Below are 27,214 nucleotides of genomic sequence, written 5' to 3'. Positions count from 1 at the left end.
GCTGCTACTACTGTCACTATAAAACTTTTTCATATCTCCATATATATGAGCACCTTTGGTCAAATATCATCTATTTCAATCCGACTTTTAAAAATTCTGATTTCTGAACAGCTGATTCCTTTTACTCATCCCCACCTCAAATCATTCTGACAATTCCGTGATATTCATCATCTAATCTTAACATTTTCCCCCCTGACTTTTGTTTAATTGCTTTCATATCTAGCTTACCTTATATTCACCCCCCCCCCCCCCGAAATTCTCTTATTCACTTGTTAACATGCTTGTCAGATTTCTGATATAATTTTTTTCCCTTTTACTAGGCTACCTCTAATTTCTTCAGTCCACCATGGAGTTCTAATTCTTACACCAAAAAAGTATTAATTTATTGCATGCACATTTCTTGTTACACACATCAGTTTGGCTACTGGGTGACTGATTACTGAGTATGTGGTTTAATTGCTTGCTACCCCATCCAGTGACGTAACGAGTGCGTGGCAAAAGAGGCGCCTGCCACAGGCGTAACTAGGTTTGGGGTGCAAAACATAAAAAATGTAAAAAATAAAAATAAGTAAATAGATATAAAAGTCCACTATTTTATATTGTATTTTTAAATTTCGGCAATACGGCGCTTTAGACACACAAATTCTGCAACACACTGCAACTCATTTTGATGGGGTTAATAGTGAGTATTTAACGTATTGCATTTAGTAAAATTTAACTTGTTACATTTAAATTTTTCAAAATTTTTCTCATTTTTGGGTTGGGGGGGGTGCAAGTTAGACACTTGCCATAGGCGCTTCATACCCTCGTTACTGTACTGCCCTCATCATCATCATATTTAAAACTAGCACAGAATGACGTACCACTCTATATAAGATTCTGTTTACAACATCCACATTTAATATTTTGAACAATTTTCTGTGAGTAATTTATTGCTGGGACTGGCTTTCCTCAAGATGCCAGTTTCCCCTTCACAAACTTAAATCAAGCTCAGATGCATCTGACAGGTGTGTAATGTAAACTGGATTTGTGAAGTTCATATCAATATCTTCCTAGATGAATTTAGGTATCTTGGTGGATGGCTTACAATTATAATTCTTAGTCAAAAAGAATTATAAAACCAGGGATAAACACACATCAGTAACTTTATTACTGTAGAATTTTTGCCTAAGTATCAAAGGCATTATCAGTACAAGATCACAGAATGGCAATTAAACATTAAGAAAACAATTTTAAAAAGTGCCACCTAAATAACTAATGTAAGATAACTATACAAGGTCATAATTTCCTAACTTATTAAAAAAAAAAAAAAAATTACATATATTCAGACAAAATAAAGTTAGGAAGGATTAGCTGATTTCAAGAGTTCTATCTCTCACAAAAGGGATAGATGTAGACAGTCAGTTTTGTTTAAGTTAGGTAAGTGAAGTAAAGTTTCATATTTCTTTATAAAGCCATTTTACGAGGAAATGATTTATTATTATTATTACTGGTATCTCCATGGAGTCAGTAGACTCATCGCAGGAGACCCAAACTAGCAAAACAATATCTGTCATATCTCTTCTTGAATTCATTTACAGACCAAGAGCTCACAACTAAGTCAGGCAATGAATTCCACTCGTTCACCACCCTCCAGGCAAAAAACCTTGTTCTGACACCTTTGTTAACCATACTCTTCTTTAATTTCCAGAGATGACCTCTTGTTCTTCCATCACTATCACACAGCTGAGACATTTCCCCTGTATCAATCCTAAAAAGTCCTTTCAGTAATTTAAATGTTTCTATCATATCCCTTCTTCTTCACCTATCAACTTATATGAAGAACTCGTCTTGTTCCAATGAAATCCATGATTAGTGTCAATAGCATGCTCTGCAAGTCCAGACCGCTCAGGATTATGGAATTTAATATACACCCTCTGTCCAAAAAGAAACCGAACTTTTGATAGAAAATAAAACAGAGGCCAATTATAATTATTCAAATCATTTATTTCAATCAATATACTCTCCCTCAGCTTTGATACAGCATTTGGCATGGTCAATTAATTCATTAAATGAGTTTTTTCATATTGGTTTTTGGGATACTGTTGAGGGTCGTGGTTACTGCCGCTTGAACGTTTTCAACGGTGTCGTATCGCTTTCCTTTCATTGGCAAATGAAGTCGGGAGAATAAAAAGAAGTCGCAGGGTGCTAAATCAGGTGAATACGGCAAGTGATCCAACACACAAACTTGGTTTTTGCTCAAAAACTGTCTAAAAAAAAATGAGATGGTGCATTATCGTGCAAAAGTGACCAGCTGCCTACATCACGATATTCACACCGTACGCAACGAATTCTCGCTATCAATCGCTTCAAAACTTCGAGATAAAACTCACCATTGACCGTTTGACCAGGCAGAACGAATTCTTTGTGGATAATGCCCTTGGAATCATAGAAACAAATCAGCATTGTCTTTAAATTTGACTTCTCTCCAAGCAACTTTTTTTCGGATGCCCCTCTTCTGATGGTCTGCACTCAGCACTGGCGCTTTGTTTCGGGCTCATACTCCAAACATTGTTTCGTCACCAGTAAAGATCATTTCAAGGAAGTTTGAGTCCTTACGGTTTTAATGAGGTCCTTGCAGTGTTCAATTCGATACATTTTTTTGTTGTCGGTCAACTTGTGGGGAACAAATCGAGAATTCAATTTACGAAGGCCCAAACTCTTGGTCAAGATGTTGTGCACAGTTGATTTTGGAATCCTCAATTCATCTTCAATCAATCTCACGGACGATTTCTGGTTTTCTTTGATGAAATCACAAACTTTTTGGATGTTAACTTCGCTCAGTCAGTCCAGTTTTTGGATGGCCAGGTTTTTGTCTTCCTTAAGAGTCTCACGACCACTCTGAAATCGCTTAAACCACTCATAAACTTGAGTACAGGATAAGCATTCATCACTGTATGCTTTTTGAAGTATTTGATGCATTTCGGTAAAACTTTTACCAAGTTTAACAACACAAAAGTCAATCGCAGCTTTCTGTTTGAAACTTAATTTCCGACCGTTCGTCAAAACACACTGTCACTTGGCACTGTAACTCGGCTTCTAATAAAACAAATGTCATAAACAGTTGACACAACACTAATGAAGGTTGTCGCTTTTGACAACAAAAAAATACACAAATACAGGTAACGCCACTAGTTTCTTCTATTTTCGAAAAGTTTGGTTTCTTTTTGGACAGAGGGTGTAAGACTTGTGTTTTTCTAGCCAAATAAAAGCAGATCTTTTTGTTGCTCCTTTTATAGTTATCTTACATTAGCTACTTAAATGGCAGTTTTTTAGAATTGTCTGTTAATGTTTAATTGACATTCTGTGATATTGTACAGACGATGCCTATGACACTAGTGTGAAAATTCTACAGTAATAAAGTTATTTAAGTGAGTTTTTCTCTGGTTTTATATGAGGGTGGTCTGAAAAGTTCTCGGCCTCGACCATTAGATGGCAACAGTATTGGCAAGATTTTTTTTTTCTAAGTTGGTACATTTGTCATAAGCACCCATGTGAAATTGCAAGTCATTCTATCAAGTAGTTTGTTTTACACAGCTGTCTGAAGCAAAAGTATCTGTATCCCTTGAAATGGATAAAATTGAATATCGTGTAGTTATAAAATTCTTTGTAAAATGTCTGCCAAAAGAAATTCAAGTTCATAAAAGTTTATGGGCACTCTTCTCCTTCATTTTCAACAATTAAGAAATGGACTGCCAAGTTTAAACATGGCCGTACCAGTCTTGAAGACGATCCATGAGAAGGATGTCCAAAAAGGGTAACAACACCAGAAATCATTGATCAAGTGCATGATATGGTTGGATGACCGACGAGTCAAAGTACGTGAAATTGATGAGACTATAGGCATTTCAAAAGAACATGCAGGATATATTTTGCATGAAGAATTGCAAATGAAAAAGCTTTTTGGAAGATGGGTGCACACTTGCTTACAGCAGATCCAAAAATGCACTCATATGAAAATCTCTGAACAGTGCTTGGAGCGTTTTAACAAGAATAAAACTGATTTTGTATGTTGATTTATTACTAAGGATAAGACTTGGATTCACTATTACACACACCAGAATCCAAACAGCAGTCAAAACAGTGGACAGAAGCCAGTTGTTCAGCACCAAAGAAGACAAAGTCAGTTCCTTTCTTTCTTTCATATCGGTTCCATCAGTAGGAAAGGTCATGGCATCGGTGTTTTGGGATGCTAAAGGCATTTTGTTTATTAATTATCTTGAAAAGGGTAAAATAATAACCAGGGAATATTATTCCGATCTTTTAACCAGACTAAATGACTACTCTAGGTCTAAAAATTTCTCACGAAAAAATTTGTGAGAAAAGACCCAGTTTGCAGAAGAAGAGAAATCATCTTTCATCAGGACAATGCACCTGCCCACAAATTTTTTTTGGCAATGGGAAAATTAAGGGATCTGCACTATGAATTGTTGGAACATCTGCCCTATTCCCCAGATTTGGCTCCCTCTGACTTCTATCTCTTTCCAAAACAAACTCTTCCTTGCTGGTCAGCGTTTTTCTTAGAATCAAGAGGTGATTGCAGCTGTAGAGGGGTATTTTGCTGATCTTACTGAGAACCACTACAGGGACGGGATAATGGCACTGAGCTGGAATAAATGTATTAGTCTTAAGGGAGATTATGTTGAAAAATAAAAATAATTTTTAAATTATATATTCGTTTTTTCATTGTTAAGCCGAGAGCGTTTAGACCACCATCTTAAGTCTTTTCAACATGCCAACTCATGGTATTTCATTTTGAAACAAATAATTCTTAGTCATTGTTTAGATTCTAATGAACAACATGAAATGTTTAAAACATGCAGATTAATATTCAGTATGACAATGAAGTTACCTGTTTTGAATAGTTTTATACTACACATGGAAAGGCTTATGAGTTCGCTGTACATATTAATTTAACAGTATTGATGAGACTTATAAGAAAATAATTACTATTTATTAACTTATACACTGATATTTCACTGGTATTATATCCAGCATCTTCAGAGCAAAAAAAACAGTTTGTCACAGTATGCAAAACCACAACAATCTGGTATAACAATTGGAATCTATGTTTAAAAAAAAAAAAAAAGAGAGAGAGAGAGAGAAAGCAGGTATTATAATTAGGTCTTAAGAGACTGTCTCCCAAATTTTTGGTAAATTTGGGAGACAGTCATCTTAAGACATGATTAATACCTGCCTCTCTCTCTTTTTTTTTCTTAAACATAGATTGTGCCTAATTAGGACATTAGTCTTTGTTTTGTCTGTTGCAATTGTTTAAACTAGTCCCATTGTATACCACATTGTTGTGGTTTCGCGTACTGTGACAAGCTGTTTTTGTGCTCTGAAGATGCTGGATATAATGGCAGCGAAATATCAGTGTATAAGTTAATAAATAGTAATTATTTTCTTATAAGTCTGTGTTCTCATCAATACCGTTAAGAATAAATTAACAGTTTATACTAGTTAAACATAATAAAGTTTCATTTCTATACTCAATTAATTTGCCTTAATTTTTATTAATGCTTACATTTTGATGAAGTGCCAGAGACAGGAGATAATAGAGGTTAGAGGAGTCCTAAGGCAAAATAGAGAATATCTGAAAAGAACTCTTCACTATAAATATTTAATGTTTAAGAAGAAGTAACCTAAAGTGGCATAGTCACTTAAACAGAATGGGAGATGAAAATTCAATAAAACTCTTTGCTCTTCAAAGCGCAAAACTAGTAGGAAAAGCTCAGAGAAAGACCAAGATATATACATGAGTTGATGAAGTTAGTAGTGTATTTTCAGAAGATGGAAAAGTGATAAGAGATAATCAAACAAAGACTTAACAAAAATCACCAACTTGGATGAAAACTGTAGGAAATTAGTAATGATATATTTTATTGGACTATCATAATTATCTGGCATACCCACTGAAGTAAGTCATCAGAAAACGATTACAGTATCATGCAACCAAATATTTCATCACAGTCTGAAGCCTGAAATAATAATTTTGAGCATAATCTTAAACTGGCATGCACAGCTTTGTAACAACAACCATGGTGAATTGGTAATACAGATAAGCATCTATTAACAATTCACCTGGGATATCTTTTATAGACTTCTCTCTCTAAATAACTGGTTATTTTATATAAAGTTTCACAAAGTAAAATCTTAAAATTTCTAACTGTGCATTTTCATTATTCACTTTTCTAATGACAATTTGCCTAATTATGAATTATTTCTCATCAACAAAATTAGATGATAATGCATTCTTATGTATGTAAAATGCAGTCAATTCATTATTTTGGGAAGCTAAAATAATGCATTCCCTGCATTTTAGAATATGGATGAAAAGTGACAGTAGAAAGTCAACAATAAAGAATGGCTATTTCTTACCTCTTTTTGACTACAAGTCTTTGGCCAAAACTTTAACAGCCCCTTTATTACCTGAGATTGAATGTAAATAACATATTATAAATAGTTATTAAACTACAGCATTTCATAAATATTTATGGTAACCATTTATTACCACAGTTACTATTTTTAAAAAAGAGTTAAAAACATTTTTACATGTAAAAGCAATAATAGCATAATGTGCATTGATCTTTAAAAAGCGAAGACATTTCTAAGTAAATAAAAATAAATACATGAAACTAATCCTCTAAACCTTTTCATTACTCAAAGGAAGAAGGCAGCACTCTTTTAAGTCCCAATTTTTTTCCTGCGATAATAGCTAATTCAGAGGCAATTTAACTATTATTTATTATGTGAAGTTGCTGCATGTTCTATGGTTAATTCTGATTAGCTGCTGAGCACAGTTAAGAAACCAATTTTTTTTTTTCCTTTGGTTGTTTTCCTGCAGAAAAAAAAATAAAATAAAAAATTATCAGCTAGAACTGTCTGGAAAAAAGTTATAGTTGATGACAAATTGAACTACAAATGTCATTCTTCTTAGACACCCAAATTAACTTTGGGAAAGTTCTCTCTCACACACACAGATACACACTTATTTAAGATTTTTTTAATGTGTGAATTGGTAGTGATAGAGGCATTTCTGTTCTTTTTGTTATTTACAAGGACTTTATGAAACAGACAATACTTAATTTAATGATAACATATGACTGAAATGAGACTACTAATCAGCAGTATTACACATCACTTTTGGAATGAAATCTTGTTACCCTACAAAATATGCTAACAAATGTGCTAAAACAATAATCTGAACCTAAGATCTGAGGATTCATACATTTGTATTATGTAAGCATTTACTTTGTGGGATATAGTGGGGTATTCATTTAATACAAAAAAAAATTTAAAGATAGAAATGCTTTTATCATCTTCAATCAAGATGACTTCACTGTATGATGCTTTAATTATCTGATACCTAATAGAGACATCAATGAGCATATATACTTGAGTGACATCTTCATAAGGAAAGGGAAGAGATATCAGTGTATACTGTCCCTTTCCACTGGGTGATTATTATACTATTGCTCCTTACAGCAATTTAAGAGTTTCATCATTAGGATATCATTCCAATCCTTATCTTTATTGGATCTCGCCATCTAGGTTGGTATGTAGACAGAAAATGGTTTGTGAAGTCTAGGTAATAGTAATGAAAAATTTTTTTTCACTTAGTCGCAATCACAACAGTGCCTCTGTTAGAAATTTGACAGGACATACACCCTCAAGAGAAAAACACCTGATGTCAATTCTCATCTTGATAAGAGGAATTGTTATAGGGACTTTTTCAAAGGAAGTATGAAAATGCCCATAAAAATGGAAAATCAAGCCCCCCCCCCCCCCCTCTAGGAAACTTCAGCAAAGGCAGCTTCCTGCAATGAATTCTGAAATCCACAGAGGAGTCATAAAAATAAAAATTATAGCAAAGGAAAATGTCCACCTATTTTTATTCCTTACAAGTTTATCACATTAAATAAAGGATGCATAAAACTGCATTTGCAATCAAATAACAAAAATGGGAAAATTTTACTTTAAACCATTTACATTTGGATAAAAATAAACATGGAATTCATGTGAACAACAACTACCTCAAAGGCATTTCTCCTCAGTTGGGTGTACAAGCCTGGCCTAACCTTACCTTCAGTTAGCAGATTTCATCAACAACCCGAAGAAAAATGGCAAAGTGGTGATGAAGCATGGATCACCAATTACAAAAAAAAATTGTAGCATGGAAATCAGTATGACTAATAAACATCTCGGAAACCACAGTATAAGTACTGCATACGGAACATGTGTGATCCAAGTAGTCAACCATGACTCCCACAGAACCTCCCAAATTCATTTCACGAACGTATGTGGGCTCAGTTCCAACCTCAACAGTTCCACTTCCATCTCCAGTATGCAAACACCCTACCTATTTCTGACAGAAACTCAAATCTTTGTCTCTTCAAGCACTATTCATCTCAACTTTCCTAAGTACACACTCCTCACCTCTCTTCTCTAATATAACATTCAACTTCGAATCACATTATGACCTGTTTTTGCTGAAAATCTATCTGCCTCACTCTGTCAAATTCATATGATATTTCTATTGCTGCCAATCATTCTGAACTTTTCAACTTCCTCTCCCAAAATGTTGATTTCTTCCAGTCCAACTTCCCTAACGGTGAGATTATCTTCCTCAAAGATTTCAATGTTCATATCAACTGATTTTCCTCCTCAAAGTGCACAGACCAAGCTGGTAGATGGCAGAAACATTTGCTATCATTAGTGATCTTAAACAAATTGTTCACATGCCTACCAGATAGCCTAACCACTTTCCAAACATCCTGGATCTCTTCTTCGCTAGTGACCCTTCCCAGATGGCTCTATTGCATCATCACTCACAGAAAAAAAAACAATCTCCTGGCTTCACACTTTACCTCCAATGCATGCATAACTGACACTGGTAAATGCTGCCCAACCCTATGTTCAACCAATTCCCAAGAAGGGTGACAAATCACTGCTATCAAACTACTGCCCTATCTCACTCGCCTCGGTCCTGTCTAAAGTAATGGAGAGAACCATGAATTCCCAAACTCCTACACTATCTCGAAGGCATCCAGCTAATAAATGACCAGAGTATGGATTCTGTCACTGTCAATCATCAGGAGATCTACTCACATATATGTCACCCATGTCTGAACAAATGCCAGGGAGAAGTCTGGTGAATTTAAAATGGTTGTAATTGATATCTCCAAAGCTTTTGACTGGATCTGGCACAAAGGCTTAATAAACAAACTCCCATCGGTTGGTCTGTCACAGGACCTCTGCATTTGGATTGCAGCTTTCTGTCTGGATGCACTACGTGTGATGGTGAATGGTTACTTATCCTCTTACCATTCAACTAAAGATCAAAATACAATATACAGGCTTTTAAATCAAATGTAAACAAGTTTCGTCTTTCCCAACCCACTATCCATACATAATACTAGCGTATTTTATGTTGATTAACCAACCTCTTGTGTATGGGCTCAACATAAAAAAAAAAGTACACTGTGAAGGTTGTATATCCTCGAGGTAATTCAGACCATGGCTTAGACCTCATCAATTTCAATGCTAGTAAAAACTAGTTCTGCCTATTTCTCACAAAAAAATAACCATTTTCTCCCAGTATTACCTTTAACAATACTCAAATTTCCAGACAAGATCAGGATCAAGACTCTTCTTGGAATCACCCTGAATTCAAAAATTCAGGCCTCTCCTGGCATAAACATATCACAACCATTACTTCCTTGGCTTCTAAAAAAACTAGGATTTCACTTTCACTCAAGACATTGCTTCACCTCTGAATAGCTATTAACCTTATATAAATCACTAATTTGTATACTCCTCTCACATTTGGAGCAGGGCTCTAAGAGCACCTTCAAAATGCTTGACTCAATACAGAGGAGGACTAATAGATTAATAACCCATCTCTTAACAATTCCCTCCTCCCACTTTTGCACAGGTGTTTGGTTTCTGCAATATGTGTATTCTATAAATATTTCTATATCAGATAAAATGTTCATCTGATATAGCATCAATAATTCCCCAATTCAATACTAAGTCCACTGGAACATATGCAGCTGCTGCCCAATATCCCTTCACAGTACACCTTGAAACCCACAGAAAAGTTTCTTTTCTTCCTCTTTCATTCCTACTATGCTGTATTGTGGAACAGTCTTCTCCCTTATGTGTTTTCCAAGGAATACAATATACGGGCTTTTAAATTAAATATAAACAAGTTTCTCCTTTCCCAACCCACTACCCATACTGTATATGGTACTAACATACTATATGTTGATTAACCAACTGGTCATGTATGGGCTCAACAGAAAAAAAGTTGACTGTGAAGATTGTATATCCTTGAAGTAATTCAGACCACAACCTAGGGCTTCCAAGTGGAAAAACTTCCAACATCTTTGTCTAATCCAGAGTATTTTAGTGATAAGGTGTGACACCTTTCAGCTACTCATATATAGAAATATCACTTCTGCATTACATCAATCTTTTTATCACTTCTGAGTAGTGACCTTTCCCATAATGCATAGCACTATACATGTCTGTAAGGATATGTGCTTTGCATTATGAATACTAAGGCAAGTTGATGTGAAGTCATTATATAGCTTCTATATAAGTTGCCCAGTCCTGACAATACTTTAGGCGCAAACTTTGTTTGCTTACACTCGGATAAAGGGTTAAACCAAGAATATAGTTTCTTGGCATCTTTAATTTATAGTATAACCAAGTGAAAAAAACTTCCAACAACTATCTCTAATCCACAGTATTTTAATAATAAAGTGTGACTCCTTTTGGCCTTGTAAGGAAATATGACTTTTCCTTATACACTACTTCAACCTTGATATCACCTCTGGGTCTGGCTCCCACTGATGAGACCTCAATAAAGGTCGAAATTGATTTGGTTAGTGACCCTTCCCATAATGCATAGCATTATACATGTCAATAAGGATATGTGCTTTGCATTATGGGATACTAAGGCAAGTGATGTGAAGTCATTAGCATCTACATATGAGTGCAAACTTTGATTGCTTACACTTGGGTAAAAGATTAAACCAAGAATATAATTTCTTGGCATCTTTAATTTATAGTATAACCAAGTGGAAAAACTTCCAACAGGTTTTCCACCAATGATTTGTAAATCTTTTTTGAAGTTCAGTTTCAAGGACATAGGTGCTGAGCTATTTAATCCTCGCCCATTCATTGTGCTAAGGTTCAAAAATTTAACAATTTTTCATGGGTGGAAATGTCATGGAAAACATTCCTGGAATACCCAACAGAAAAGTCCCTTTATAATTTTCCCATTTTCAGTTTCAATTCCCTCACATTTGTACTTTCAGATTTCGCTGAGGAGAGTTCATGGGGCCAACAGGAATAGTTTAATATAACCGATAGTTTGCTATAGTGAATTTCTTTAGAATAGCAGTGTGTCTTTGGGTCTTTTGGTAATGACTTTACTGACAGTTTAGTATAACACATTTGTTATAACAATAGATTAGCAGATAAGATCTTTTACTTAATCATGAACAATCTAATTTGACAAGCCTCCTGAATTATGTAGAAGAAGGCAATATAAAATTTCTTGACCTTCATTACGATCGAATGTCATTTACCATTGCCATTCATAATTTCACACAGATGAAATATACATTTAGTTACATTCCTTCTTCATATTCCCTCTTGCCTTTTTAAACCAGAGATTCAGTCTAGTAAATTTTCAAACTAGTTGTTACATCATACCCACTCTAAACACATAATATTGATATCTTCATCTTTTAAAATAATGTTCTTCATCTTTTAAAAGCATTCAAACAATCTTTGAATGCTTTTTCTTTTTATGTATTTTTCTCCCTGATAAGTTTTACTGATATTAGCCAGAACATTTTGCTTTAATGATATTTTATGTGTTCCTTTAACAGTCTTCTCATGCTTTTCAATTTAGTTACTGTTATGTATAACATTCCTAACTTTGTGTTCTCTAAGATTATATTTTAAAAGGTATTAATTTTTCTAAATAAGACTAGTAAACATAGAAATATTAAAAACTTCATTAACAAGAGCAAGCATATTTTTTTTTAATTTTAAGTTTTAACACTTACCTGTTCAGTAAGAGTTGAATCTTTTTCAAGGAACTGAACAACACAGTAGGCCAACTGAAAAAAACAGAGAAATGTCACCTTTTGATGAGCATTTTAGGACTTTAAAATACAAACTACTTAAGGTTTGCTGATGGCTGATTGGGATTATGGAATAAATCTATGAACGGTGATTAACAAATACATTGAAAAGTCACACCAGAATATCACAAGGAAAGCAATACAAATGTTGTGGTTAACAAGAATACAGTTCTTAAAGAAAAAAAAAATGGTTAAAAATGAATTTGAAGACTAGTTAGCGAGTAGATGACCTCCAACCAACAAGCTGTGAGGTTCAAATTCTGCTATGTATGTGAATGTTGGTGATTTTTAAGGTGGAAGATGAATTTCTTCGCATGATGTGAGACCACTGTCCCATTTACAGGACACTCATGAAATGACAATGTTCCATGTTTGTTGAGCAGAGTATCCAGATTAAGTTTAAAAAATTAATTAGCACACACAGTACAAATATACTATAGACTTACATAACCTTTTGTGGGTAGGATTCACATTAAAAATGTATCAGGAATAAAAAGCAAAACCTGAAAAAAGACAGGAACATGGAAAATATTATCTGCATCCTAAAAGGCGAACCCCTATAGAACAAGTAAAATATTTCAGCTATGGTAATGAAAAGGTTTATCAAAAGAGAAATAATAGCACATCTACTGTTATCAGAGAAACTATGGATTGATTTGCAGTGAACTAAGCGAGATAACAGATATATAGAATAAAGCAAGCAGACAAATGGTACTCAGACATTACAATGCAAAGCATGAGGATAAAGATATATTGATCATATATAATATGCCATCAGGGAGAAAGCAGGCATTAAACTGCAATAGTCACAAAAAAATCATAATATAGGAGATTTAATGGGCCTTTGTTGTAAACCCAGTCAAATGCTGTAGAGATATCAAAGAATAATCACTTCAATTTCCAAAGCTTTACTACAGCATTTTAAAAGGCAGGCAAAATAAACAAAGATATCTTTTTGACTGAGTGTTGGAAACCATAGTGGCACTTATTTATTAGGTGAGGAATATTAGAAATTAGAATTTAGGATTAGAGATTAGTTAAGACATTAAATATCAGTAGATTTCTCATTACTTTAGAAAAAAATAATAATAATAACAGAACTAAGAACAACTGGATAATAATTTTATGGTAAAGATTTTCTACTATTCTAAGGAATTCAATGAATATGGGCGAATTTCCAATACAAGTAAAACGGCACTGTAATGGGGCAAAGCTGTTGACTCCTTTTATGTCAACAGCAAAGTTACATTTTATCTTGTTTTCTCTGTAGAGCATTATATATAGTATACATACATATGAAGGTGAAGTATATATACAGTACACACACTGTATATGGCTATTTTTTCAATGTACTCTGAATGCAGGGGATGGTGAATGGCATTTCTGAAATTCTTCTGAAGGGGTAGTCCAGTATTGGGAAAGGGGGAGGAGGGTTTGGAGAGGATTGATTATCTTTTTATTTCTGTGTAGCCATTGGATAGGAAGATGATGTGTATATGGTTGAATTCTGTTAATAGAGAGGTTCCACTGGAATAAAGATTGTGAGCTCTATTGGTTAGAGTTTTAATGATGCCATATTGTTGGAAGGGGCGGTGGTGGTGGTGTTGGGAAAGTCTGTGAATGTATCTGTCTGTTTGAGTGGGATTTCTGTATAAAGTGAAAGAGAGATTACCATTTGGAAGGTGTGTCACTAAGATGTCTAGGAAGGGTAAACTATTATTATTTTCCTTTTTCATCATAAACTGGATTCTTGAATGTAAACTACTGAGGTAACAGAGGAAGGAGTTTAATGTCTGGGCCATGAGGCCAAAAAGAGAACACATCTTAGCCAGATAGAAGGTTTGAGGGGTGCTGAGTATGTGGCTAATTTTTCAAAAGCTTTCCATGTAAAAATTGGCAAGTGGGGATGGGGGGGGGGGGTGAACACATAGCAGTTTCTTTCATCTAATGGCTACAGTGCTTACAGAATTGAAAAAAAAATAAATCCTACCCACAATCCTCGGTCTTCTCTTCAGAAGAATTTCAGAAATACCACCACCATCCTCCGCATCTGTAGTACATCGAAAACTAGCCAAGTCTTTAAAAAAGTACAACCCCTACACAGCTTTTAAGCCCCACCAGAAACTTCCTCCCCTTATCCTTTTTACCAAACATCAGCTCCCTCCTCTCTCAGTATCTGGAGTATATAAAGTACCCTGTTCCTTCAAGTAAGCTTACTTTATTCAGACAGGTAGATCAGCCACCATCCATATAGATGACCACAAAACTTACATCTACAATCACGGCTATGGCCAATCTGGCAGACCATGTATTGGATACCACTCACAGGATCATCTGGAAGAACTCCCCCCACACCCTTCCTTTAGTGGTCAATAATCCATTAAACCTTCTGATATGATGTCCTCCCAGCACTTAAGCCTATTTATATATAAAATCTGCAGCAGCACTCAGAAGTCATACGTCTGCTTACGAACACCCTCTATGGGTGTTTGTAGGCAGCCTAGATAGGGTTTTAGAGTCATCATAATCACCTTTCACTGAGTATCGCATTGCCTTTGTGTGCATGTGTGTGTGTGTGTGTGTGTGTGTGTGTGTGTGTGTGTGTGTGTTACAACTGCTTTGCACTCCCTGAAGATGATTTAGTGACTGACACAAAATACTGGAAGCATTAAAATTACTTTTTAATCCTTTCTTAGGTGCTGTAAATAAATGTCCAACACAATGTTCTTAAGCCTTAACATATCTCCATCTTTCTGGGGAAAATCAAACAGAGATATCGAATATTGTGATCTGAAATGCAAAAGGACATTTTCCAAGAGCGCTAATGCAAGAATTGAAAGAAATACAACAAAAATAGGGATATTACATCCCATATTGTTTCTTAGCGATTCGGCTAAGAAACAATATGGGATGTAATATCCCTTAACTTAAATAAGTTCATGTCACCTTGAAGTCCGAATTGAAGCCTTTGGCTCTTCATATAATTAACAAAGAAAATATATTTTTTTTTCTTACCCCTCCCCATCCTTCCTTTGGATAACAATGCAAAAGATCATCTGACTGCAGGAAATAAAAGTAGCAGCAGGATTGGAGAAAAGTAATAGCCAGTTTAGCAAAAAAAAAAAATATAGCTGTATTAAAATTGTTGTAATAGGTGTTCAAGCATAGACAGATAAAGATTTTATTGAAAGCCAGTTGTAATATGCTCGATTTTTCTTCTCTTGGTACTTGCTTTAGAACCAAGGATAATTATAATGGATGAGAATTTAACATGGAATGAGGAATTATAGTAATTACTGTTTAACTGATCTTCAGAACAACAATTCTTCCATTGACTGAACCCATGCATATCAAATGACTTATGGTAGAGCACCACATAATTATATGTCATTTATCTAACCCTTCAACTGTCAGAAACAAATTGCTTTCACACTCTGGTTGGATAAACAGCAGATTACTATACTGCTTCCATATCTAAAGAAAAGATCAGTGAAGAAAGTCTGTACAAACATCTCACTCAGGAGGACTGGAAGAATTAACCCAACTAAGAAAATGAAACACAATTCATGTTCATTCATTCCATTTGGCATTTTTATAAAGGCAAGAAAATACAGACAATAGTAACTCTTCTTACACATTTCTGAATGCTAACAACAAGTTAACATTAGCATTCAGGAATGTGGTGAGCAGAGTTAATCTATGGTGGTATGGTCAAAACAGAATAGGAAAGGTTAGTAAAACAAGAGTTTTTTGACAGCATATCTGGAAAAAGATCCAGAGGAAGACCAATGGCTAAAGGTATTATATCAATCAACCTAGAAGACTGAAATATAAGATTTGAAAATTGGAGTCCTGACTGATAATACATTAATCTGGAGGAAAACTTAACAGGAAGTCAGTAATAATGTTGTATTCTTTTCAAGCAGCACTATACAGGAGTTTGATGATGACAATAAATGGATGTGAGCAGTGTAGAAATTACCATTAGATGTGATCTGATTTGGCTAGAGAACAAAACTTACACAGTATTACTTGGAACATTCACTGGCAAGAAAGAGATAAAGTGTTTTAAGAGTGGTTAGCTTTATCCAGTATTCTGGGATGAATGAAACACTTCAGTATCTCTACTTATGGATAACTGTAATAGGAAATGAAAGCCAGTTGGAAACGTGAAGGTTAAAATTACCACAGAAGATGTCTTCACTATTAAGAAAGTTGAAATGGAGAAAATCATGTTTCAAGACAGAAAATCAAAAAAAGTTTAGAATAGTGGTGATATCAGGAAATCAATAGAAAACAAAATTTGACAAATAGTTTTGACCACAGAAGGTCAAAAAGAGGTTATCCAAGTTTGACAGTCCGACATACAAGAGCAGAACGAACATACCCACAAATGCAACCTGTGAGATGAAAAAAATCCAAAGTGAGGTGAGAAGTAACTGAAGAAATTGAAATTTGTTTCTTTTAGTAAAAGAGGTGTAGGTGGCAGAACGGAAATAGAAGTGAATGTCAATGTAGTTGGAATGGAACCAACATATTAGAGAAATTGAACTGGAAGTTTTGGGATTGGGATTTGCATTTTTATGCATGTAATGACCTCTCTCAATCTTTGTTTGCTTTTCATGGTTTATGTTAAAGGCAAGTTGAAACTGGAGAGACATGGAATTTTTTTCTAAACCAACATATGGTGTGTTTCACACATTTCGATATCTATCCAAAATATATTATTTATAATAAGCAATCTTAGCTTTCAGCCTGGCAATTGATAGGACCAAGAGGCTTATTAGCTAGGACATAATAATACTGAAGCATTCAGAAATGGAAACTATCTTCACAGTAATGACACTTGGGAATTTTTAAGAGAAATAAAAAGTGAGAGGAGATACAAATTTCAAAAAGTGCAGCTATGCTTCATAGTGGGATTTTTTTTTTTTTTTTTTTTTTTTTTTTCCAAAACTGTTCCTTCACAGAGAATTAATGTTTTTCACTTTGGGAATATGTACTTATACATTCTTTCCACCTAAAAAAAAGTAAAAATATCACTACTTCAAAAATGCCAGATATCAAAAGAATCAAATTTTATTTCAAGGTATATTATTATTATTATTATCCAAAATAAGGTGCATAAGATTTTCTATCTGAACAATAAAATAATTGTTCAAAAATAATTTCAATAATGACATCACTGATATTTCTTTAGTTGCATATTGCAACTAAAGAAATGTGTATAGGGCTTAAATGGAACAATTTGTTTCATAACTGTTTATTTCAATTCATAATGAATAATTCAGAGAAATGGGAAAATACAGCTCAAAATAACACAAATTGTTATACATGTCATATGTTTAAATATTTGTTTTCTATAAAGAAAGCTATACATTCATAAATTCAGAAACTAAGCATTTTGTGAAATGCTTTTTAACTAGGATTATGAATAAAAAATAAACAAAATTTAATATACAACAAACAGCAAACTTTTTAAAACTTGGACATGTATAATTTATAAAATAATTCTTTCATGAAAGTATTATCTTGAATAAAGTTCTCAGAAACAAAACTAACTGATTCTGAGACTGCTTTTCTAAGCAGTCTCAGAATCAGTTAGTATAATTACAACTATTTCTTGTACCAAACAGTTGCTTCTTATCCCCAATGATAAGAAAAAATCATTACACAGTATGGAAGTTTCTTTTATTTTGTTCTGCCATTAACAAACTACACTGAGCAACCACTTTATTAGGAAAACAGACCATTCCTGATGACATTGAGTCACATGGCTGCATTTGATATATATAAATCAGGCAGACAGGCATCTGAGGATTCTGTATTTTGTGTTTGATGCATAAGAATTGGTAAAAGATGTTACTTAAGTAATTGAAGATGGTATGATTGTTGGTGCCAGATGTACTGTAGCCAGTACATCTGCTCTTCTGGACTTTTCATGCACAACAATGTATAGGGTGTGCCAGGAGTGGTGTAATAACCAGACTTCAAGTGAATGACAGTCCTATGGATGAAAGCAGCTCATTCATGCATGGGGTCAGAGAAGAATGGAAGAATAAAAATTACAGGAAGGTGACAGCCAGCTGTAATTTGACAACCAGTCAAATCACAGCTCAGTACAACAGTGGTAATCAAAGCATCATCTCAGACCACACAGTTCATTGCACATTGTCATGGATGGGGTACAAAAGCAAATGACCATCCTGGGTCCCAATGCTGTCAGCTAAGAACAAGATGCAGTTTCATTAGGCACATGATCATCAACACTGAATAGCTGACAAGTGGAAAAATGGCACCTGGGTCCCAGTTTGTACTGTGTGCTACCATCCAATCTGCAACAAATGGACAATGCCACTGTGACAGCACATGGACAAACATCCCAGAGTAACATTTTAGACACTCAGACACAGAGAATTCAGGCCATTCTTAAAGCAAAAGGAGGATCTCACTTGTTATTAAATGCTGTATAATTACATAACAGAACTATAAACATAAAAATACTGCATGCATTTAGTTCTATCTAATAAGCTCTTAAAATCAGAGCTACACTATATACAGTAAAGAACTTTGTGTTTTTTTTTTTTTTTTGCTTAAGTTGCAGTGACTCTGAACACAGCTATTCGCAAATATGTAAACACATTGCAGTCAGGACTGGTGATCAAAGAGAAGAAATATGGTCTATGAATGCTTATAATATAATTGTCTGTTTAGATTTTCTGCAATTTCATTTTATTCTCCTGAAAATATACTATTACAACATGTTCTACAGATAAAATGAGTGATTTTCATGGCATGTTGAGAGCTAGGTTCATTAGTTTTGCTCATTAGAATTTTTTCCTTTTCTTACTTTTATGTCGAACATCTCAGTTCACTAGCTCAGGTCTGGAACCTGAAAGACCGAGACCAAGATGCATGAACTATGGACCATATACAAATGAAATCAAATTGGCAATTAAATTTATATACAATGTTAAAAAAATTGGGAATTACTTAAGAGAAAGAATAAGGGGTGATCATTTGTTCTCTCCTACTTATAATGTATTGAAAAACTCATTTAATTATTCAGAATTCCTTAACCATCCAAATGGACACATAGATAAAATATATCAAAACTGAGCTTCATATCCAACTTACTCAATAGTATCCAAATGTTATACTACAAAGTAGAATGTATTCTACTTTGTAATTAACTATTGTTGCTGCTGATAATGGCCTGTAATATTCAAGCTGAAATACATGACCTTAAATAAATAGCATTACTTATTCCTTATGTTTCTCATGTTAACTTAAAGGCCGCTTATATTGTTTTTGTCAGGAACCAGGACAAACAATGAACAATCAGCTACTGGAACTCAACATTAGTGGAATTATAGACGTGCAACACAATATGTATCAATGACAAAGAAGTGGAGGTGGCAGAAGAACTAGCATATCATGTGGATATAAAGTGTTATTACTGAGACAAAGAAGACCAAAACAGATGAGATCCAGTTAAAATACTCAATATGAGATGTTATCTGAGTGACTGAATAAAGTTCATGTTGCTCCAGGCATGTTCAGTGTACTTAAAGGCAAATGGGGCACACCACTGCTAAAATTTCCCTAGGGGTATATTAGAAACTATGTATCTGACATGTGCATTACATCAACAAGGATGTTGGAAGTTTTTTCCCACTTGGTTAGACTATAATAAATTTAGTTTAATCCTTCATCCAAGTGTAAGCAAACAAAGTTTGTGCCTGAAGTATCTTCAGGACTTCCTCTGGGTCTGGCTCCCACTGATGAGACCTCAATAAAGGTCGAAACTGGTCTGGGTAGTGGCCCTTCCATTAATGCATAGCATTATACATGTCCGCAAGGAGATGTGCTTTGCATTATGGGAGATACTAAGACAAGTGATGAGAGCTTAGTCCATCTTTACCATGAGTTGCCTCAGTCCTGAAGATACTTCAGGCACAAACTTTGTTTGCTTACACTTGGATAAAGGATTAAACTAAATTTATTATCAACAAGGAGGTGTTTCAAAATTTAATAACCGATTCATTAAAGTGACAAAACAAGCAAAAAGTATGAGAAAATTAGATTAAAACTATGCAGCTACTGAATGAATAAAATCAAACCATATTAATATTAGAAATATTAGTGGGATAAAACAACTAATTAGTCTGGCTTACTGATGTTTTAGAAAACTATATGAAGAAAATGGCCAAGAAGTAGTGATACTAATTGGGATAGGAATGAAAAATACTTTTATAGAGTGTTAATTGTTTCAGATTGGTCATCTTCAGGATGAATTATGTGGAATTAACCAATTCTTTGGTTTGATATTTTTATCCCAATCTCTATCACTAATTTATTGGCCTGTTCTTTTCATATATTCATTTCCTAAACATTAGTCATCCAAACTAATTAGCCCAGACATGGAATTTGGTTGTTATAGGCCTTGTGGCCTATCAAATGTGAGCGTGATAAAATAGATAAATAAAAATAAAAACATGATATAAAAATAGTTGTCCAATCTTCATTAAAAATATTTTTAACATGTAAATCCAAGAAATGCTAAATAACTTTATTTACAAATATTTTGGCTTGAAACTAACAGTATCTTCAGCATAAGGAGGTTTATAGATGAAAGAATACTATCAATAGATTATGGTTCCTATACCAAAGATAGTTTGTTAATTTAAAGCCTTAATTTGTGTTTATCTGTTAAAAATATTTATTAATTGCCTCTAAAAGCACAATTTACTTCACTACATGGTAGCCTGTAGTATCCAGGTGTTTACCACCTTTGATGAGTAATTTGGATGTCCCATAGGACATAACAAAACAGTACACCATGGATATCACAAATGGGAGATCTAGTGCTTCAGCACTAACCAGCAATGTAATATCTCCTGCAGATCCACATAAGTCTACAAGACACAAAACAAAGTTGAATGTGTCAGAGATCTTACATTGATAGTAATATAGAACAGGAAGAAAGCTATTGGAATCCAGGGAAATTATGCTCGATCCTAACTATCTGAATGCAAACCTTAGCTACAACTTCTCAAACCATTACTCGACTATGATTCAGCATATGATTTAAAAAGTCTAAATATACACTTAACAATGCCAACATGCTCAGAACAGCTTCAAACAGTGGCAATCCTTGAAGCCCAGAAGGACAAAAATAGTAGTCTCAGTAAATTAACAGTAATACTTCATTCTTTTCCCTCTCTCCCTTTGGCATTAATCAGCCATATAAACGAAAATTCATATACATGCATATATAAAAAGCAGAACTTCTTTGAAGGAATTTCCTTTAGCTTAAGTAAAAGAAAGTGCAATACATGAGAACATTAGTGTGACTGGACAATGCTCTCGCATTGCATTTTTTCCTTTCTTGCCTATCTTCATTTTCTGTGTATTAGGCTTAATGGCTGTCATAGTCAAGTGGTGGATAATCCTATCTAGAAGACCTGCCATGTCTGTTAATCATGAGTATTTTCTGGCAAGAGCTATCAACCTGTAAGATAAAAAAAACAATATATAATCTGCATTCTCCATAAAACCAGGTAACTTCAGTTGAAAAGCTCTTTTATCAAGATTCTTCACTTTCTGGACAGAATTTGAACATGGGCTAGCTCAATAAAATGTCATTAATTGAGCTATAGAGACTTCCCCTTCCTTACAACAGTAAGTAGTTTTCTAGTTTACATCTTATACTTCTAATATATCTTTGGTCATTGTGTGATTTTTTTTAGAATCTACTTAATTTCACTTCTATCTTATTTATCCAATTGACTCTTGCTATACAGTTATGTACTGCCAGTGGTTTAGATGTGCTTTCATCAATCCCCATGTTCTATTAATCTCATTCCCTCACAGTTCATGATCCTACGATATAGTCAACTGCAGAACTTTCCATGCGATACCATCTTCCAAATCCACACACACACACATCCTTTCTTCACTGAAATCTTTCTGATTAGTCACCTCTCAAAGTCACTCATGATTACTCTTAACCAAGTGCTAGCGGTGCTTATATCTCCCTGTCATTGACATCAGCTAAGCCCATCAAATCCAGACACACACAGTTTAATGTTGTTATTATGCAAGAGCTCCAAAAATTCACTCTCTTCTTAATCCATATTTCAATGATTAAATTCTATGTGGATCAACTTTCCTCTTACTTCCAACCAATCTGCCTACATATTTCAGTCATTATCTTCTAATTTTCAGGTTTACAAAACATTAGATATTTTATTTATTTCAACCTTGCACCAAATAGCCTCAAAACAATTAGATACATTGATATTTTTTACCTCCACCTTGAGTAGACAATTTTTCTGCTCTCATTAATAGTACTCCCATCCCATTTGTCCTGACCATCTTCCAAGAAGATTCTAAACTCACTGATTTCTATTTTCATCTTATATCATCCTCAATTAACCAAATTTTGCAACAAAAATCCACAAGCAAAGAGACTCAAAGGCACAAACTAATCATTTTTTTTTATATACATCCTGTATTATAATACAAACATAAGAGCCCATTTGACAGAAAAAAAAATAATACCATCAGAGAATAATATGACCACTAACAGTCAAGACTGTCACTGCTCTAGTAATATATCCCATACTTCCCTCAATACAACATCATCCTGCTCTAACTGAGGCCATCCACATAGCACTCACAGCATCTCTTTTCACACTAATTACTTCTCTTCCTATACTTTCTCATTTCTTTGCTCCTTTCATGTATCCACTCCCTCACTCCCATATCCACTGTCTTGCCACAATTACTCTCTCATCCTTGCATCTACCTCCTCCTCCTGCAATGTCTTTCATACTTATTACTCTCATACTCTCCATGCAGCATTACTCACTTTATCTTCCCTCTTCCCCCACCTCATCTTCAAATCAATCCAGATAAAAAAAAAAAAAAAACATTCAACTACAGCCCTTCTATTCACTCCACATATCTGAAAAACTGTAGGCTTTTATCTAGGAAGCAAAGAGCCTTTATAAAAACTAACTGAAAGTAAGTAAACAGGTCTGATATGCTGAGGAGGAGACTGGTTCGAACCTCAACTCCATTTTACTGTTCTCCTTCAGTAAAATAAAGGAGTAAGATAAAGGAGAATTTTGAATGGAATGAGACAAAGATTTTTATTTCAATAATTTAATAAGGACATCTGTGTATCCAGATCATGAAAACAGTAGTATAAATTACTGTAATTGCTATTTGTGGAAAGCACAAATAGTAATTACAGATTTCATGTCATTTTGTATTATTAAAATACTAAATAATTTGGAATTAACAGTAACAGTGCAATTCTGTAGAAGAACGGGGGGGGGGGGGGATGTACCATGTTATGATTGGAGTTATACTGTGAAAAGTTAACATTTAACTAACTCTTTTTAATGTCTTCCTCCTTGATAATAATGGAAAACAGTTTATGTTAAATCCAAAATGGATACCTTCCCAAATTTATTCTACACAATTTTTTCTCATAATCCTAACATAATCTGTGGAAATCCTACTTTTCTAGCTATGTCTATAAATTGATGCCTTTTAAAATAAATATATTATATCAATTGCACTCAACACTAAAAATAAAAGCTAATGCAAACAATAAGGTTTACTTCTTGGAAAAAGTGGCAAAGATTATATTGAGCATCAATGATATATATAGTGTTTTACAGATCTCACCAATTATTAGCAGAAATAATTGAAAAATTTTCACAAAAGAAATATAATTTTGGGTACTGATTTTGAATAACAAATTTTGAAAAAAAAAAAAAAAAAAATTACCTGAGCATGGTAAAGACCGAGGCATTTCGGTTTATGCAAGGGAATGAGGACTTTGACAAGGAACTGTTTATGTTCTGACTTTAGTGGCAAAGCAAACCCATTAATAATGCTATAAATAAAAACAAATTTTAAAATAATACTTAACATGAGTTTTGAAATTTTGTCATATTTTAAATATAATGCAACACATAACATATATACAGTAGTATACCTCAACAACTTTTTACGCGCTTTAACATGTAGTAACCTATCAGGTGTGATATTTGTAATAGCTTCTAATTAAAAGGCAGGTATTCCTTTTTAACTAGTTCATTAAGTTATTAGTAGTGCATAAATGAGTTTAAATTAAACCAAAGTTCAGTATTTTTAGCACTGTGTAGAAACCAAAAGAGTTTAAAAAAAATAATTTTTTTTTTACTCTCTATATAAAATATTATATATATAATCATCCTCAGCCATTTTCTGTCCACTGCTGGACAAAGGCCTTCCCCAAATATATATATATATATATAGGGTCACTTAAGGGTCAAAGCCAGATTACTGGAAGAAGACCTCCACATTGTCTTTATGGAATATGAAGAGCTGATTGTTGCTTATACCTAAAATCCAATCCTCACCTTCATGTGGAGTACCTGATTAGTAATTTATTATTCATATTCACTGGGTACTGAACAAACAAGGATGGACTGGCAATTGGACTTAGCCAATCAAATTGCACTCTCTATCGACTTAAATCAGAAAAAAATGTTGCATTATGATGAGTTTTCATGCTAACTGAGGCACTGTCTAGTTAAACATATTTCAGACTGCATGACAATATAAAGATGGTTTTTCTTTTTATTATTTCGTAAGGTGATACAAAGGCTGTGAGCCCCTGTTACAGAGATATATGGAACCATATCAACCCCCCCTTTTTTTTATCTGGACTCAGAACCAAAATAGCTGACGAATTAGGCCTATGGCTGGAAGGGACTATCTTAAGTATTCCTGACTATAATGTGTGTGTGTGTGTGTGTTCATGGGGCCAGTTTGCCTGTTCTGGGGGACAAAAAACCTGAGTTTCCAGGTGAAAAAAAAACCCCTCTACCTCCATGTGAGATCGGCTAACTTACCTTTCGTTGAAAAAGACTAGAAAAGGTTCTCACATCACGGATGGGAATCGAACCCAGGCCTTTCTGACCAAAGGGCTTTGTCTATACCGACTGAGCTATGGAGGCTCTATAAATGTTATAAAGATGGTACAAATGTTACAAAGCATGGTTAATTTACACGTTTGTGCCAAATGTAACAACAGCTATCATTTGCAATAGTAAAAAACCTAGCAAACTTGCATATCCCCCTCTACCCACACTGCCACTACACTATGCATTCTGCAGCTCTTATTGTAGAATCTATATTCCTTACCCTATACATTGTTTTCCAAAGCAAGGACTTCAGCTTTACTGGATTTCAAACCAGCATGTTACATTTTACGTGAAACAGTTTAAATTGTAACAGACAAATGATCTAATGTCCTAATTTGGTACGTTCTAAAGTTGTTTAAAAGAAGTTATGCAGTTGCATAGGAGTTGATCTTAAAATAACTGACACCCAAATTTTTGGCAGAATGCTTTAAGGTAAGGAGAATTGCTTCACAGCCATTGCCGACTCTAAAACTAGTCTCTCTCTCTCTGACCTGTAACAATTTCTAATATAGCAAGTGGTTTTCTTCTATCCAGTCCTGTCTAAAAAGGTGTCCAAATGGCAACCACATCATCAAAGAAACGTATCTAGACTAAGGGTTTGAAAGTAGCTGTGGTAAGTACTTGTTCTCAAAATGCTCCATGTAGAGTTTGCTGTGGGGGACATTGCAGTACTATTAATTTGTTTGTAGATTTTTCCTTGCCAAGTAAAGTAGCCTGCACACATAGTAAATTTGATTAATTCAAATATATCAAGGGAAGGTTAGACTTTATTAAATCAAGAGTGTCTGTTAGTGGTACATTACTAAATAATGAGTGATATCAAAACTAACCATAATGTCTGAATTGTCAGCATGAAGTTGTGGTGGTCATGCATAGCATGTTGTTGTTGGAGGAATTAAAATTTCTTCAGGTGCCTTCTTTTAGTTTTTACGAATTCTTTTTTCAATGACACTTTGGAGTGTGATAGAGGACATCCTATAGTTCAGGATTTAAAACATTAAACGGTTCATATAATATTCCAATATAATGTCTCATTTCATCCCAGACTGCAAGCAGGTCTGGAAATCAACAATACAGCTTCATTGAGCTTGTTTCAGTTACCAATGTCTTGTGGCAGTTAGTGGTGTACATTTCAAGGGCTGATCTAATGGGAAGAGGAGACAAACCAACTCTGGTTTGTCTCCGCCCCTCAAAATTACATCAAATGTGAACAAAACCAGAAATAAAAATATATGAAACAACAATGATAACTGTACCACATTGTGAGAAGATGAGCTTTACAACTGTTCTTTCAGTTTAGGTGCATGCTCTCATCACATGCAAATTCAAAATTTGCTTTCTATCACCTGATGTGGGCCCTAAGTTTTGAAAAGTTCAATGTATCAAAATAACTTATAAAAGAGAAAACATGTTCAAATGATTTTTTTGTCACACCTAGATGAATCAACTGATCAATAACATTAGTTGGATCAGCCTCTCTATATAGGTATTTACTAAACTAGCAGAATCAAAAACAAATAATCATATGTCCATGCCACATTATTATAATAGTATGCGTAATAACTACAGACATTAATGACTTCAATACTAGCATATAACCCACACACACACACACACACACACATATATATATATATACATATAATGCAAAACTAACTTACCTGCCTAATATCTCTAACAATTCACCAACACCATTTAAGTGTTCTGTTTCATACACGAACCTATCACAAATAATGAACTTGATATTAAAAGTCACTTCTCTGTTCATTCACTAACATTTTTAAATACACAGTCACAATTTTTATCTCTGAAATTCAACTGAAGATATTAAGTAGTTTTTAAAACCTTGTTTTTTTTCTTTTAATGCACAGATATTTCTTGTGGGAATGGGTACTTGGGAGAAGGGGGACGACATCAGGTAATGCTGAGCCCAGTGAAGTCTAGAGGGGGATAATGCTGGGTATAGAAACAGTGGCATTTTTATGCTTTATACTAATGCCAGGAGTATCCGGAATAAAGGAG

At 34.2% G+C, this 27,214-nt stretch overlaps 1 protein-coding gene across 2 annotated transcripts in view; it reads right to left on the bottom strand.

Moving 5' to 3' along the window:
* The window catches only part of LOC150102184 (serine/threonine-protein phosphatase 2A 56 kDa regulatory subunit epsilon isoform-like), a 270,781-nt gene that overhangs the window by 66,929 nt on the left and 176,638 nt on the right, over window positions 1-27,214 (bottom strand). For both annotated transcript variants that reach the window (XM_090399531.1, XM_090399530.1), the window contains exons 6-9: window positions 26,854-26,913; window positions 24,009-24,117; window positions 12,126-12,179; window positions 6,421-6,471 (exon numbers count right to left, since the gene is read on the bottom strand). In XM_090399531.1, coding sequence (XP_090255657.1) covers window positions 6,421-6,471; window positions 12,126-12,179; window positions 24,009-24,117; window positions 26,854-26,913 — 274 coding nt within the window. The remainder of the gene's footprint in view (window positions 1-6,420; window positions 6,472-12,125; window positions 12,180-24,008; window positions 24,118-26,853; window positions 26,914-27,214) is intronic.

The sequence above is a fragment of the Typopeltis vanoorti genome, chromosome 10 (assembly GCF_054136105.1).
Source record: "Typopeltis vanoorti isolate ZY-2024b chromosome 10, IOZ_Tvanoo_1.0, whole genome shotgun sequence".
Classification (NCBI taxonomy): Eukaryota; Metazoa; Arthropoda; class Arachnida; order Uropygi; family Thelyphonidae; genus Typopeltis; species Typopeltis vanoorti.
This window is presented reverse-complemented; position numbering and strand designations above follow the sequence as displayed.